The sequence below is a fragment of the Falco peregrinus genome, chromosome 6, assembly GCF_023634155.1.
Source record: "Falco peregrinus isolate bFalPer1 chromosome 6, bFalPer1.pri, whole genome shotgun sequence".
NCBI classification, from domain to species: Eukaryota; Metazoa; Chordata; class Aves; order Falconiformes; family Falconidae; genus Falco; species Falco peregrinus.
In genome coordinates, this window is record NC_073726.1 from 90,290,961 (window position 1) to 90,307,443 (window position 16,483).

Sequence of the window (16,483 nt, forward strand, 5' to 3'; positions counted from 1 at the left end):
ATCCTTCCTAGATGAGCTTCAGAGCACCAGCTTGCTGCTCTTTAGAAGTTTTCCGAAACAGCAGCCAAACTCAGAGTTACCTTCACATGCTGCCACCTACATGGAAATACTTGCAAGCTAATTATGTATCATTTTGTATTGAACTGCAAAGAGACCTTGCAACCTGAACTGCAACTTTATACTGCTGATGTTCTGCTGGGTGCACTTTTGCCCTAGGGACTGGTTCACATTTGTCCCATTTTGCAACAGGGCAGTAGTGGAAATGTCAAAGGCACAGAGCAGAAGCATGAAGAGAGAAGAGCAGAAAAGTAACATGAAAGAAAACTTCTCACTGAAGCATTAAGATTGCTAGTCATGGATAGAGGCCACATTTTTAAAAACAAAACTAGCATTGCTAAGAATCAGCCACGTGGAGTTGAAACAGCAAAGTGGAAAATCCAGTCTCAAGCTCAACACCAAGTTAAAGATTTCCAAAAGAGTTTTACTCAAGTTACTGTTACACAAAGGCTCCTGGAACAGCGTTCTTGGTAAGTTTTAACACTTCCACTGTTTACAAGAGGTTTCAAGCCATTAGATAAGGCAGATGTCTTCTGCTTGACCCATGGAATGCTAACTTCACTCTAGCCAAGTTACAAACTGGTTAAAAAGCAAACAAAACAAACAAAAACCCCAAACCAAGCCATACTTCACAGTATTTATTTTCTGGTACTCATGCTGCTTGAGGAATTTCTGGTTATATGCTAAACAAGTACAGTGTAATTTACAAAACTACACTGCACATCCAACAAAACAGCAATAGCCACATAACACTGGAAAAGCTCGCTATCACAAGGCAAGGGGAAGGAAGGAAGGGGAAGGGCTGATTCAGAAAAAAATAATAAAAAAATTAATTCACATTTCTCCTTATTTCTGCAAATTGGTTTTGCAAGCTTTCCATTGGCAGAGACAAGGCACAGTGCCAGGTGCCCCCCAGGCACCTCTCGGAGAAGTAACATTCTCCAGTCATCCCTCTGTGCACTGCACCAGACTGCAGCGACCTGCTGCCAACAGCTTATCCTGGAGATGCCAGCTCCTTCTCTAGCTTCAAAGACCACGAAGTGGGTGGGTTGCTTCTCCATTCTGTTGACCCACTTCATGGTAACAGCAGTTAATAGCCTTCCAGTAGCTATCAGCTCTCGTATACAGTCCTTTACAGCACTGTGGACCCATATGTACTGGCATCTGAACACAAGTAAGGATGTAATCCGCTTTAAAAAATGAAAAACTATAACACCCATATAAATATTCATATAAAATGCATAACAATTTATAACTATGTAAAAAAGATGAGAGGATGTTCAGAAGGTCATCTAGCCCATTTCCCCACCTCATAGCTTACATTAACTCCCACTTAGGCCAGAAGGACTCTTTTTTTGGTGTTTTGTGTTTTGTTTTGTTTTTTTTGTTTTTTTTTTTTTTTTTGGGGGGTGTGTGTGTGTGTTAATTTCATGGATGATGATGCATTAAGCATGAAGTTGGACCAGATGCTATCTTGAGGTCCATTTCATCCTTATTCTCCTATGACTCATAAAATGCTGATACATACATAGGCAAGGAAACCGTTATTACATCCCATTAAAATAAAACCCTGTAACCTCTTTCTAAAAAGCACAAGAAACCTTTATAACTAGACTGAAAGAAAACAGATAGCAGTGTCTATGACTTGAGATTTATTAAATCCAGCTATCTGATCCTTTTTCTGGAGCATAAGCATTTTGACAAATGATACAATCACACAATCAGACATTATTCTTTCCTCTGGGCTTTGAAACTCAGCCTGTATATTGAACGGACACAGAAGGAAGGGGGACAGAAGCACACAGAGACAGAGTCTGGGAAAAGTCACGTAAGTGCTTTAAATCCAGGATAGTTAACACTGAATACTAGAAAACATATCTGCATATATGGAAAGATAGTGCTAGAATGTGCAAATGAAGGCCAGCTGTGCTCCATCAAATTAAAAGTAGCAGTGAATATCCAAATCTGTTACGCTGTTGTTATGCTATACCAATAATACTACTCACAGTCCACACACTTACATACTGCAAAAGATTTGCTCAAACATGATCTGTTGGGCACCGCTCTAGCATTTTCTTGATGTTATCACGTCTCCTATCTTCACGCTCCTGTCTCTAGAAATTCAAACAGTTCAGTTATACCCCAAATGGTTACCTGGAGGCATTGCCTTGTTTTTTACTCTTACCTTCTCTCCACTAGAGTAGAAGAAATAACGCAATCGGACAATGTTACAATGATCCAACTTTCTCATAATCTGGAGCTCTCTGTTCTGAAACAAGAGAAAAGCAAACAATTAGAAAAACTCTTTTCTCACAGTGTTAGAGTACTGTAATGAACACCTTAATATACGGATACAGGAGCTGACGAACCAAAACAATTGAAGCTGGAAAGAGGTAAAAGCTTTCACACATTTATTAGTCTTTATTCCAATTATTTTACCACCAAGAGTATCGACACCTTTGAGTACATTTTCTCTCTAGAGCAAAGGTCCACAAATCCATCACAAAATCCAAGAATTACCTACTTGCGTTACCAAAGTTTCAGTGGTAAAAGGCAAGACAACATTAACTTCCATTTTTATTTTCTGATCTTACAATAATACAATATATCATCCAGAATGGTTGGAAGCCTATCCCCCTTGAATACTGTAAAAACAATGTAAACAATGAAAAAGTAAACATAACATTTCCACCTACACACCTGCCCTGCTCCACACTGCAAAAGAGGTTTGTGATGGAAGATCATTTCCGTACCATTTTCTTTGCAACACCAACAAAACACACCTGAAACCGAGCAGGCAACTCGGTTCCCTCTTTTGTTCAACCAAAGTTTAGCCAACTTAGGCAGATAAAATAACAATGTTATTTTCCCATTTTGTATCAACCTAAAAAAGCTGTTAAAATAAATTCAGTTCACTATATGCGTGATAACCTGGGGACGTTACCGCAATATGCATTGTAACTGAGCCCTAACAAACGAGGGATCTTATAGCCTAACAGATAAAAATGAGTGAAATGTTTGTTTTTATTCATACCTGCAATTCAACAAGTAAAATTAGCACAGCTATGTTTGTTAACTTCACTCCACAGCTGTTGCTACATTACTCCTTTCTCCTATGGGCACATTTACACATCACACAGAGTTTTTCCTTCCTCAACTACTCTACAGTTTGCAGCTTCAAAAATAGAAGCTATTCCAATTTTTACTTGCATCACAGGGTTGCTAATCACACATCTTAAGTAGCTAGGACCAATATACTAGACTAATACACTGATCCTACTAGAATCCTGGACAACTTCGGGAAATATTTGGGGAGAAAATTCTTCAGCCACCACACATTTTATACTTAAATGCATAAAGCAAACACCTACTTTGTGCGGTGCTGCTGTCAAAATGAGGATTTCATATTCTGTGTATCAGAGGGTCATGCACATTGCTTATCACCACAATTAAAGCTTAAGGAACTCCACAAGAACCACTGAGAGCTTCTAATGTGAACATGGCTATGAACTCCGCTTTTAAATCCTCTAAGCCACGTAGCCTTAAAAAAAAAAAAAAAAAAAAAAAGGTGTTAAATAGGATGCAGTATCATTAATCCTATCATCCCTGCCACCCGCTGACTGAAAAAAAATACTTCAGTATTAGCCAGCTCTTTACAAACACGAGTGACATCTCACACAATTATCAGTTGGCGACTGTCCAGTTAGTAGTTAACGAGAAAGCAAGTCCTTCCCTGGGCCTGCCCAGCCTCTGAACAGATTAAAGCCTAAATCCGTTAGGTGTACACCAAGACAGGCCTATTCTGTCCTGAAGGATGAAGAGAGAAAGTAGGGAGAGACCTCTGAGGCTTTCAAGTATCTCCTGAAATCCTATGGAGTGAATTTGTGAAAGAGGAATACAGGTGTCACCACAACCTCATCAACATGCCTCACATCTCACAGAGAAAAGTGCTCTCCTGGTAGGAACAAGAGCTCAAATATTCTCCACTTTGACTTCTTTTTGATAGCATGTTATAAAGAATAACTATCTGGAGAATCGTGGCTGGGGTTCCTGTGACACATGGCACAGTTCAGACTTCAAACCAACAGAACGGCCTCATCCTCTCATCTCGTTCGGAAAAGCAGCCACCACTGGCTCGGGGCGGCTCCCTGGGCCTTACAGCCTGGGCCGGATTTCAACCGGTCGAAGCAGGGATGGCTCTAGATCCCATCGGTCACCAAAACACAAATTATGACTAGAGATTGACTTCTCCAGTTGGCTTTTACAGTACTTAACGGTATTACTACAGCAGCAAACCTAACACCGACAGCTCCAGCATCTCAACCAAATTTCACCAGCAACTCACAGCATAACATAAAGCAATTAAATTCTTCCTTCTTTTCTCCCACTGGCTGCAACACAGGAACAATACCATTTATCTCATGGAATTACTGGAAAAAAACCACAAATATACTAAACATTAATGCACAGTATTACTTCGGTGATAACTCTGCTAACTCCTTAAAATACCCATATATACTCTAAGTCAGGTTCTCGCTTCATGTTCTTTAGATAGTATGTATATGCTCATTGGATACACTGGGGTGGTGGTGGTGGGAAATCAACAGAAGTTATTCTAACGCTAGGTTGAAGTACTCTGGTATTTCATCCTAGCACAGGCACAGCCTGTGCCCACTTTGATGCCTTCCACTTCGATCCATCTCCTTCGGCTCTCATCCTGACCATCTGCTGCAGCTGCACAAACACTGCTTCAAGAGGTGCTAATATCAGGGATAACTCATAAACCAGTTACACAGTAACCTATATCTTGCATCCTGTGACTAGACAGAAGGAAACAAATTTAAATTATCATCTTAGTCAAACAGTCACCTCAGCCACCTTAAAACCAAGCTGACTTTTAATCACCACTCCCTGGTGGAGTTAAAACCAGAAATACTCGAACAGTTGCAAAACTCGAATTGGATGTGGCAGGGGAACAGCTACTGATGTTCACGTAACAGACTGACGCTTTAAAGAATTCATTTCTCCTTAGATGGATAAAGTAGTCTCACTCTACCATGTATTTCCCCTTTTTCACATTATAATGTGGACTATTAATTACCAGTGTACAAATGCACTGGGAGGTGGGGGGAATATCAGATTATAAGCAGGGAACCTTCAGTGAAGTGAACAGTGACAGATATCCCACACCAAGTACAAGAAAGAAAACACATGTCTAAATATAATGCAAACTAAAACCATTTCAGAACATGCTGATGAGAAAGGCTGACAGTGCATGACCCAAATACATGGTGGATGAAAACATAAAGCTCACGCTTATCCTTAACTCATCCTTTTTGTCTTCCAGGAGACATGGATGTAAAGTCAAAGGCTCAAAGAGGAAGGTATTCTTTCCTGTTCTCCCACCCATTCACATAAAGAGAAAGGTTTAATTTTCTTACTGAATTCAGAGTCCCAGGCCTGGTAAGCACTGAAGAGTGCAGGCCAGTTTGCTTTCATGTGGAGGGGTGTCCCATGCACCTGCAATCGACTGTCCCAGGGGTGGCAATACAGCCCTACCATCTGCCACGGACTGATCCGGACTGCACTGGAACAGGGTGAAGCTCTACAACACCCACAATATATTGATGGCATCATCATATGGGGCAATACAGCAGTAGAAGTCTTCGAGAAAGAGAAGAACACAGTCGAAATCCTTCTGAAAGCTGCTTTTACCAAAAAAGAAAGTAAGGTGAAGGCACTCACACAGGAGATCCAGTTTTTGGGAATAAGACAGCAAGACAGATGTCATGAGACCCCAATGGATGTGATCAACAAATAACAGCTATGTCTCCACCAACTAATAAGAAACACAGGCTTTCTTGGGCATTGTGGGGTTTTGGAGAATGCACACTCCAAATTACAGACTGATTGTAAGCCCTATCAGGTGACGCAGAAGAAGAATGATTTCAAATGGGGCCCCAAGCAATGACAAGCCTTTGAACAAATTAAACTGGAGATAGCTCCGGCAGTAGCCCTTGGGCCAGTCTGGATTAGGCAGGATGCAAAAAAGTGCTCTACACTGCAGCCAGGGAGAATGGCCCTACCTCGAGCCTCTGGCAGAAGGCATTGGGGAGACTCGAGGTCAACCCCTTCAGCACCAGCCTCACCACAAGGGAGGACCCAGCAGACTTCTGTTCGCACCGAAACACAAAGCTCCTGCAGCACACAGTTCATGGCTTCTCAAAGGAACAATGGGACTACGTACACATTACTCAGCAAATTTCTGTTGCAGTTCGACTTCTTTATCTAAAACAGATTTCTTTATCCAGAAGGCAAGGGGCTGCTGACACACATAGAGAAGACTGCTTTAGTGAAAGGCTCAAACGCACTGGTACTAACTACTGAAGCAAACCCCACGTGACAAAACCCTGTTCATCACTTTTGAAGACAACTTTCCCAGCCCCGACTGCCTGTATCTGTTCATTATATTGAAAAAACCTAGCTGCCCATCAAGGTTAAAGATTTGGTTGAAGATTGCCAAGACAACATCAGATTTATAACTTCAAAGCATAGCCAGTGGAGCTGATGCACAAAGACTCACGAAGCCTGCTCTCCAAAGTTACAATTGCAATCCCTCATAGCTGTGCTAATGCTGACATTGACATAAAACCACCAAAGCAAGATCACTTCTGCCTCACTACTTAGTCTGCTCTTACAGATTAGGGTAACCATTGCCCCATCCCCCACACACACACTCTCCCTTCCCATCCAGAGATTTCTAGAGCTATGGAGTTTGCATTCATCAAGCTTAACCTGGATCTTTGCTTTTTTTTTTTTCCTTTTTCCCTTTTCCTCCTTTTTCGACCTGGTCCTTTTTACAACAGAAGAAATGACTGGATCATCAGCGATGATGCCTTATGGACTTGCAGCTTCCTGAACCAGACCACAGCAAAAGAAGGTGGAAGGTTTTGTACAGCTCATGTCAGCATGACATTATCAATATATACCCAATGAGATGTAGAAATATCACCTGGATCCAGATCAGAAGAGAATTCCTCAGAATTTCCTTAGCTAAAGGGCACACTAGTTTTTGCTACTTTTTTTTCTTCTGAAATACCTGTGTAAAGTCTCAACAAGGTTCTTTGAGGGTTATGTCTAAAGCAGATGAAATGGGAGAAATTAGAAATTTGTATTTTTGCCTTTTGTCACACCAAGGACATGACCTGGTCCTTGTGTATGTCTTGTCCTTTTAAGGGAGGTTATCTTTTTGATGGAAAGGCACAATAAGTTACCAATCTATTTCAACGAGCAACTGCAGCATCAGTCTTCTTGCTTAAGTAAGGTCAGCACTAAATTTTATTCTCATTTTTGCAATTTTTGAACTAATTTTTATTCTTCTTAGGGTAATACCTTCAAATGCTGGAGCAGAGTATCTTATGTTCTTCAATCGGGTTGGAAAAACAGAAAATGAAGAGTAATTGTCACATGAGCTCTGGCATTATAGATGGATAGAAGCATCAAAGGTAGATCCAAATTTCTCGGTATATACAATTGTCCTCTTGCACGTGTCATGTTTACAGCTTCCTTCCTCTTTTCCCCTGCTTCCATCAGTCTTCTCCATTCTACCATATTTCTTGTTCTACAGATTTTCCCACCGTGAAGAGCCAGACCAGGGAGCCACACGCAAAGCTGGGAAATAAACTAGTTTCTTGTGGCATGAAGGCAGTGATGAAGCAGCAAGGCATGCCTTTCCCCCCACCCCTGCTTCCATCTACTTGAACGGCCTGAATGACCAGCCACCCCCACTCGCCTTCACCCGCTGCACTGGGGAGCCTGCTTCAGAGAACAGGCTCAGGCTGAGACCTTCAGAGATTTAAAGTGTTTCCATACAGCAGGAAGAAGCCTCTTTATCCTGACCATCTCCCACCATAAGAAAAAGGATGGACTCTAAGCACAGGGCAGCAGGCGCATTACTGACAAAGGTCTTTCAATGGGATCCTAGCCAGCTACACTCGATGCCTTGCGGAGACAGCTGCTTGCACAACAACATTTGAGCCATACCTCCTAGACTCAGCTTTGTAAGGCATACCGAGACAAAACACTCCAGATCACAGAGGAAGCCATCATACTCACCATCATCTGCCTGTGGTACAGAAACAGCACCTGACAATTCTCCAAGGGGTAGTAGGATCACCAAGACCAGCATACTTTCACTAACGTCATTACTAGAGCTCCAATCCTAGTATGTCTGGGTTATCCTAAGCTTAGTGGGACAGACTGCAAAATAAAAGCTGTGCCACCATCTCTGAAAGCTCCTGAAGCTGCCTGACCCATTCATCCCAAGGTGGCTTTCAAACACCGATCACAATGCTACTTTTGACACTGTTCTTGCTCTCAGCAAAAGTATTACAGAAATTATTCTATGGATCACAGAACTAGCTGCCTTTCACAGATACATGATAATTCAGGCATTTTACAGAAAAAAAACCCAATTCCTACAATTTTCTGTATTTGCCCCAAGCTATCACGGAAATAAAAAGAAGTGCAAAAGGGACTTAACTACAGAAGCCTGGGCTGGGAATCTGCCCATGCCAGTCATCAATAGCTAGCCACCCATGACAAGCCCATTTTGTAGGCAAGCAATTTCAAGCAGAGATAAATGTCAACAGGGATCACAGTTTTCCTCATTTGCATTTGAGGCACAGATTAAGACGAAGCCCCAGTCTCCCTCTCCTGCCAGTCATGGCATATTTCCAAGACCAGCAGATCTAATTTGGGATGGTCTCCATTTTTAGCACACCTGTCAGTCTCGAATTCATACAATCACAACCTTTAATCCAGAAATACAAGACAAGATCAACAAGCAAATACTATTTAGTAAAATATCCGTATCCACAACGTAACAAGAGCTGTAATGCCACAACAACCACAACCCAGTTAGTGCTGGTCCATCGACAATTGTTAAATACTTGCAGCCCAGCAGGCCTAATGCACAGGTCAGAAAGTCCAGATATTACGTCCTGCTCCAGCCTCTACCCATGTGTACCACGTGCATGTGCATAGAAGCAGCTTTGAGGGTTAACATTTTGTAAAAGCACTTTGACTTCTATAATCCAAAAAGTCCTGGCGACAGAGATACAATACTATTATATTGGTAACATTCAGGGCTTCCTTAAGGAAGAAAGAAAATAAAGAAAAAAAAATATCTGTGATAGCCATCAGCAGTTTACAGTACAAATATAAAACTGCTGCTTTAAATACTCACATGCCCTACTCGTTCCTTGCACCTCTGCCTGCCTGCCATTGACAGGAATCCCAGCCCTCACACAAGGGAAAACCCAGACGCCAAGTACCTCTGCAGCATGAGAACAATGAGCTCACATGCACTGTGCCATGCAAGTGGGACGAGCAGAGGAAGCTGACAGGGGGTCCAAGACACAGAATGCCTCTGCATGCATTTCTGTGCAACTCAGCGAACTGCAGCTGTACCATGCTCTGCTTTACTACATAACTAAAAGCAATGCAAAGGCTCCAAACCCAGCTTCCTTTTGCTACCAAGTTTCACAGCGCTGCCAAACTTTCCACTATTTGTCCTCATCTAAAAATCTGACCGTTAAGATCCTGAAGCAACAAATGATGGAGATACGCAGCAGGGCTATGCTGCGAAGTGTTTCTGAAACACGGGCCTGCAAACACCCAGAGTTAGAGACACAAAACGCGTGCGTCAGCTGTATTCTAGCCAAAATTTATTACTGAGCACAGTGACCTTCAGCCCTGGCACGGGTACAGATCAGGGCAAAAAGCACCAGCTCCGAGCGCAGCAGCAGGCAGGACCTGCCTGCAGAGGCCAGTGGGCAGCGCGTGCTGGGCTGGAGCTGGGGCCAGGCCAGGGCAAGCCAAAGGCACAGGGTTCAGCCCAGCACAGGCAGGGCCACCAGCGCGCGCCCAACCTGCAAACCCCTGATTTATTACAGTTCAGCTGAAATTAAAGTGCAGGCAGGGGCAGCGAGAGAAAAAAAACATGCTTGAAACTAAAGCTCTAGAGTAATGACTGAAACAAAAAGTCACACAGCCATGGCAAAACGTGGGCAAGACTACATTAACCCCTTAAGAACTATACAGATTTGAACCCCAACCACGCAGTAATTGGCGAGCTGACAGAAAGGTGTACGGGATGAAAATCTGAGATACCAACACACACCTTGTTTCCACCCTGTTAATACTTTTTATTTTATTACTGCCCACCAATAAACTTGAGCATGACATCCCTTCTCACAAAGGGACCACGTGCTTTGAACTTTCTAACTCTTCCCCAAGGCAGTCAGCAATGGCAAGTGCCATATTATGTCATCTCCAGCCTGCTTTTGCCAGTGCAGGACACAGTCCCTAAGCAGAAAACTTAAGCCTCGTACAACTATTACACAGAGTTTCCTATAACTGGAGACAGAAATGGCTTATTTGTGCTCTTAAAAGAACATACAACAAGCCTCAATCTCTTGAGAGAACAGAAGAAAAATTATGGCTCTTCTTTCATTTCCTCCCTGTATCTCAGCAGTTAATTGAAGGGTGGAAGCCAAATTCTTCGCTAGCTTGTCACTGCCTCTTTGAATGGAAGTGGAGTTTGAGAGCCTCTCAGAGGCTTAATACCATCTCTAAATTCCTGCCAGCTCAGGAAGCTCGAGACTAAACTTGGAACGCAAACTGATTTCCAGCATCATGTCACTTCTAGACCACAACCTGAAATTCACTTAGTCATTTTCAAGCAGTTGTTTCAAACAAGGTCAAGTCTACATTTCAGTTCTACAGCATCTACTGTCCTCTGCCACTGGCGAGTCCAGATGGACCAGGAATCACAGTGTACCCAAGATCAGAGTCAGAAAAACAGAACTAGGTCTGAAACTCAGAGAGATGGTTCAAGTCCATTATAACAATGAAATGAAGTACAGAAGGAGAATAATTGAAAGGAAAAGTACTTTCTAAAAGGCAGCCCTGTGCTTTCAGAGATAATAGCCTTCCTTTTTCAGTGGTAGCACAGAGAACCTCTGTTGAAAAACTCTTACAGTAAATATCATTCTCTTGTCATAGAAACAGCAGATGGATTTTTCCTCATGTTTTGATTTTTAACTCTTCAGCTAGGAAGAAGAAAGTAAGTACAGGAATGCCTATAACATCAGTCCTCAGGGACTCTGCAACATCCATAGAAATGTACACCTGCAATCACAACCGGAACAGGTTGCAATTAATCTATTAATCAAATAAGTTCCAATCTCCCACAGGCATAAGACATTTGCTGGGTTGCTAATCACTATGTTATTAAACATTAATGAAATGCTTTATTACTCTTGGCCTTCTCTTCTTACATATGATACAGCAGATGTTTCATACAGACAGTTTCCAAAGGACTTGCAAAACAAAAGTAATTCCTCCTCACCCTCCAAAAAATTTATTTATTAATTTAGGGAACAGACAAGCACTGCCTCCAATGTTTATTTTTCCTTTGTCTCATGACTATTACTACATGACACTAAGATGTCTGATGCTGTAAGTCATGAGGGGCTCTTAATTTTCAATCCAAATGAAAATTTCTGACTCCCTAAGACCTTGGAGGAAACATTCAAATCAGAAGGACACGCAAAAGGGAAACGACAGGTGAAGACCGAGCAGGGAGCAAAGAGAGAGTGGAACTGGCAAGTGGAATTAGCTGCCTGCAGATGATTATTTGCCAAGCAGAATTAAATCTTCCAGAAGTATGAGTCTTAATAATGAGCTCCCAGATGACCAAGCTTTTAAAAGGTTAAACATTCCCTGCTGAATTCAGAGGGATACTGGGCAGTTCCTCCTCTGGGCTTGGGGGAATGGGAAAGGAAATTGGCTCCAGCTCCAGCAGTGAAGTTAAAATAGGGATGTACACTCCTTACCTGACACACATATACAATAAGCCCTTCCTCCCAAATTCCTGGTGGGTTCCCCACACCCTGGTTCAGTAAGTTTGTTGTGAGCAAATAAAACAGTAACTAATGAATGCTGATAATCTAAAACTACGACGTGTGAACATTAGGTCTAAGATAAGCGTAAAATAATAAAATACCCTACCAAATTTCAGATGATAGCCACACAATCCTCAGAATGTTTCAACACTTGTTCTTCAGTTTTATGCATAAAAACAATTCAAGCTTCCCCAAATATATATCTTCATATTAAAAGGCAGCAGTACAACCTTCTGGTAGCTGCAAGATAATTTCACCAGTTGACCTTTGCTAGACACAATACATCTACCACACACTTTAAAGGGAAAGTCAACTATGTCAAAGTACAAATCCACTACAAGCTACTGGAAGAGTTAGTGTTTGAGTTTGATAAAACAGGTTATCAGACTTCTTGCTTGAGGGTTTTTTCCTTAGTCAGCACTAGTGCTTTTCGAACACTGTCCCATTTTTCATGAAATCATTTCCTCAGGCTAAAGGGTGTCACAGCACTGAAATGAAAAGATTAGGAAATCTTCACATTCACTTCTAGCCTAAATTGCCCCAAAAGAAAGCGTACAGATGAGTAAGTTTCAGTAACTATTTGCATAGCAAAGTGTAGGGTTTCATGACAAATTTTAAAAGCAGAGACACCGCACTATCATTAGATTCACCACTGAGTCACACTAAAAAGTAACAGGGAATTCTGAAAGAAAGAAAGGAGCAGAGAGGAATGACTTCATGTCAGGTGAGCACCATGGATTTAAAGCGGGCACGTTAACCACATTCCGTAAGACTACACTACAGTCTCACAGGCTTCCAATCTCAGTTTCCCAAGGACCAGGTCCAGCTGGACCACCGCAGGGCAAGGGCAACCTAACTCCCATGAGGCCCAGTCCTTCCCCCAGGATCTGCGAAGACCTAGGAATGTTATGGACTCAGTTGTTCCCTTTTCTGACTGGGATTAGGACAGCTCTGAATTCAAGCCTACCCCAGGGTAAGTGTCACAACCAATGTCTTAGGAATATGTTGCAATGCGAATCAGCCTCCAGGCCCTAAATCATGAACAGCAGCTGCTTAAACTCACAGAGCAGAGGTAGCCCTCCACACCCAGCTGCCCACCCTACCCTTCTGGGTGCTGCTGTCCCTGCAGCTAGGACACCTGGGTGGCTCCTCAGACACCACCTGATTCACCAACTTGCCACTCAAGTCACAGAACTTACAGAAATAGAGTTCAATGCATACACTAAGGTGCAAACTGTGTTGGTTCAAGAGCTGATGCACAGCCGCTTTGATTTTTTTGCTGCAGGGGCAGCAAGTGCAATAGCCACCCCACCTGCCACTGCCCACAAATCTTCTCTCTCCAGCTCTTTGAAGCATCCACTTGCTGGCCTCATTGTCAGATACCTGGGCACAACTACAGGGTTGATGCTAAATCAGCAAGTTTTCAGGAAAGGAAAAACAAAAACCTGAAGTTTTTGCCAAGAACTTGGACAGTAGCAACACTGCCACTGTATAAAAAGGGTACAGCTGCAGTAGCATCCTGGCTTCTACCTTACTTCCAGAATAGAAAAAGAACTTGCACAAAACTCTGTAGCAAGTAAACAGAAGGAGAACTGGTGAAATCAAGAGACTGAGGAGACAAAGACAACCTGGTCAGGCCAATTATCTTGGCACCACATCACCCAACAGGTCAACAGCAGCCATCACCTGATGCTTCCAAGGAAGGCTCAAAAAAGCTTAGTTCCTAGTTGTCAGTGACCCTAATGGACATTCAACCTCTCTTACTGAACTTGTGCACAATTTTTAAATAGGCATTTGTAAAACCGAAGAGACTCAATGACTTTGTGACACTGTGTGTAGTCAATCACATAAATCACACTGGAAAACATTTCCTACCTCAACTACCACCTTTTCAATGGACTACACAGGCTTTGTGTTTAACACACAGTACTACAAGGAGATTCTTATAAGGTAACTTCATTAAAACATCCACTGTTACTAGTAGCGGAAGTTGCAAGACCTTTCAATGACCTTACCACATACTTTCCACTGCAAGATCTCTTTTCCATGGTTTAAGGAGGTCTCCCACTGCATACATCACGCAGAACAGACATGCTGTGGGTATGACCTGGAGCTGAGTAACAAAAGGAGATTTTGTTTTTAGGACCCTTGCCTCATTTGTTGTAAAAGGGAAAAGCTCTGCAATAGATAAGGTGAGGAACTGCGGAAACAGCAGGAATGGTCTTTTCTCAGTCATAGCACTTTAAGATGTTGTATTGTGAAAAACGGACCTGAATTTACCACTAGTAGACAGAATAATGCACGTTAACAGGTTTATCCAGGAAGCCGTTACGTGTGTTTTACTCTGCCCAACTCAGTATTCTGAAGTATCGAGTGATCAAGTACAGATGAGAGGGATCAACACAACCACTGACATGCATACCTGTGAAAAAGCCAGAAGTGGCCTCTTTGGTCCTATATCCACTACACAAACAGATTCCCTGATGTCTGCACTTTAGAAGTCACATGAGGAGATAGAACGTGAGATAACCAAAACAGGCACCTGTTTTGGCCCAAGGTATCTCGCAAACTTCACCAGCAGTGAGATGAGACTGGCTTGCAACCTCTGCATGCTAGCTCGTTGCTCACCAGTTGTCCTGCTTGCCCAAGCATGGAATTTTACCTACACCAAATTCAAACTATGCACAATCAGGTAGAAAATGTGCAGTTTTGATTAGATGGAAGAAATTGTTAAGTATTTCTGTTCAGAAATGTTCAGAAAGCTAGATACATTCAGAGGTACTAGGAACATCAGAATTGGTGACATCCAGCTGCCAAATGAGCTAGGCCCATTGTCACCCCCCAGGTTGTTTCTGAAGGACCCTGACTATGCCCATGAAACAATCATCAAGTATCTCTTGAACACTGGGTAGCTTCCAGTGGAACCAAAAGCCTTTTAAGGGCTGCTGTACCACTTTCGAGATCACACTGCTCCAGATGGGACGAACTAGTGACTCACTCCACAAGGAAGCCCTTGCTGTGCTAGCAATGTTACGGTGCACCTTTGATAAAATTTGTTCACAAAGATGACTTGAAAGACTAAACACAAAGCTTTTAAACCATCAACCTACTGCTACCTAAAGCAGTCAAGATAATCACAAATTACAGTTTCCAGGCCCAAACACAACAGTGCATCTCCGTGCTAAAGCTTTTTTCCTCAAGACTTTTAATTCTCTGCTTGATACATTCTCTTTCCTGCCCTGATATTGAAGAGTATAAAAACACCAGCAAACCCCATCTCTTCCTATCATTTACTTGGTTTTTGAGAAACATGCGTTAGAACAACCAAGGCATTAACATTTACAATAGTAACAGCAAAGTTTGGTTTATGCCCACTTGAAGGAAGTGAGACCTACCTTTCACCTTTATCAAACATAGCACACTTCATTGGGCTACGAGTCGGGGCCTACCTTCTTCTGAAGCACCTCTTAAACCCAAGGATTAGGCATTATTTAATACTTCCATGAGAAATCATAGGAAAGGCACTGAATTCAATTTGAATCGGCACCTCCCATAAGTCATCTGCCTACAGCGAGTCTTTAACAGGCAAAGAAAACACTGTGCAGCTTTCCTAAGCGGTACAGCACTGAAGAGGATGCTCGGAAGTTTCAACGTTTTCCTAAAATCCAGCTGCATTGAAGAGCAGCCAGAAGCACCTATCCAGCTGAAGTGATGGAACCTGCACAGGACCAGCTCTCAAATTACATTCTCCTCAGCTCAGGAGTACTACAGCTTTACTCCACAGCCACAGAAAACCGACCAGAGCTGCTGTACAGGAAGAGGGTCAAAGCATATGTGAATCAAGATGGGTTCTAGCTGTTTCTGAGAAGCTGAAATTAATCCTGTGTTGGGGCGGGGGCAGGGGGAAGCTTAAAGACAAGTTAAATACAGGTGCTCTACAACCCGTTTCCACACAGAATGCTTGTTATTGCCAGTTTTATAAGCTTGAAAAACTAAACTTGCTCCACAGTATTTCATGTGTATTCCTTGTGAACATTTGAAAATTCTGAACTTTTTCTCTTCACATTGAAAAAAATTACAGGATTAACCCCCCCAGATGACTACAAGCCAATGGAAACGTAACTGATCTCAATCTCCCTTTAAGATTTTGTTTTACTATATTTCATGGACTATTTATAATTGTGTATTTTAGAAGTGGGGAAGCAAGATATGAAACCTATTACCCCAGTAAGCTATAATTTAATCCAGTTTTAAGCAACTGAGAGTATCTTGCACTTCACAGTACCTCATGTCATCGGAACAAGCAGCTGCTAAAAGCTGGTGCTCCAGAAAATGCAGGCTATAAAAGTGTGTCTGGTTATCAGAAGTGAATAGAACAGGGATTTAATGCCAGCAGCTTCATCTAACTATTGAGAGTTAGTCTCTGCAGATCAAGACCAACCGTCACAGGAGCAAGG

General features: G+C 42.3%; 1 protein-coding gene across 4 annotated transcripts in view; it reads right to left on the reverse strand.

Moving 5' to 3' along the window:
• Positions 1-16,483, reverse strand: part of GSK3B (glycogen synthase kinase 3 beta) — a 157,826-nt gene that overhangs the window by 68,250 nt on the left and 73,093 nt on the right. For all 4 annotated transcript variants that reach the window (XM_055809021.1, XM_055809023.1, XM_055809020.1 and 1 more), the window contains exon 3: positions 2,243-2,326. In XM_055809021.1, coding sequence (XP_055664996.1) covers positions 2,243-2,326 — 84 coding nt within the window. The remainder of the gene's footprint in view (positions 1-2,242; positions 2,327-16,483) is intronic.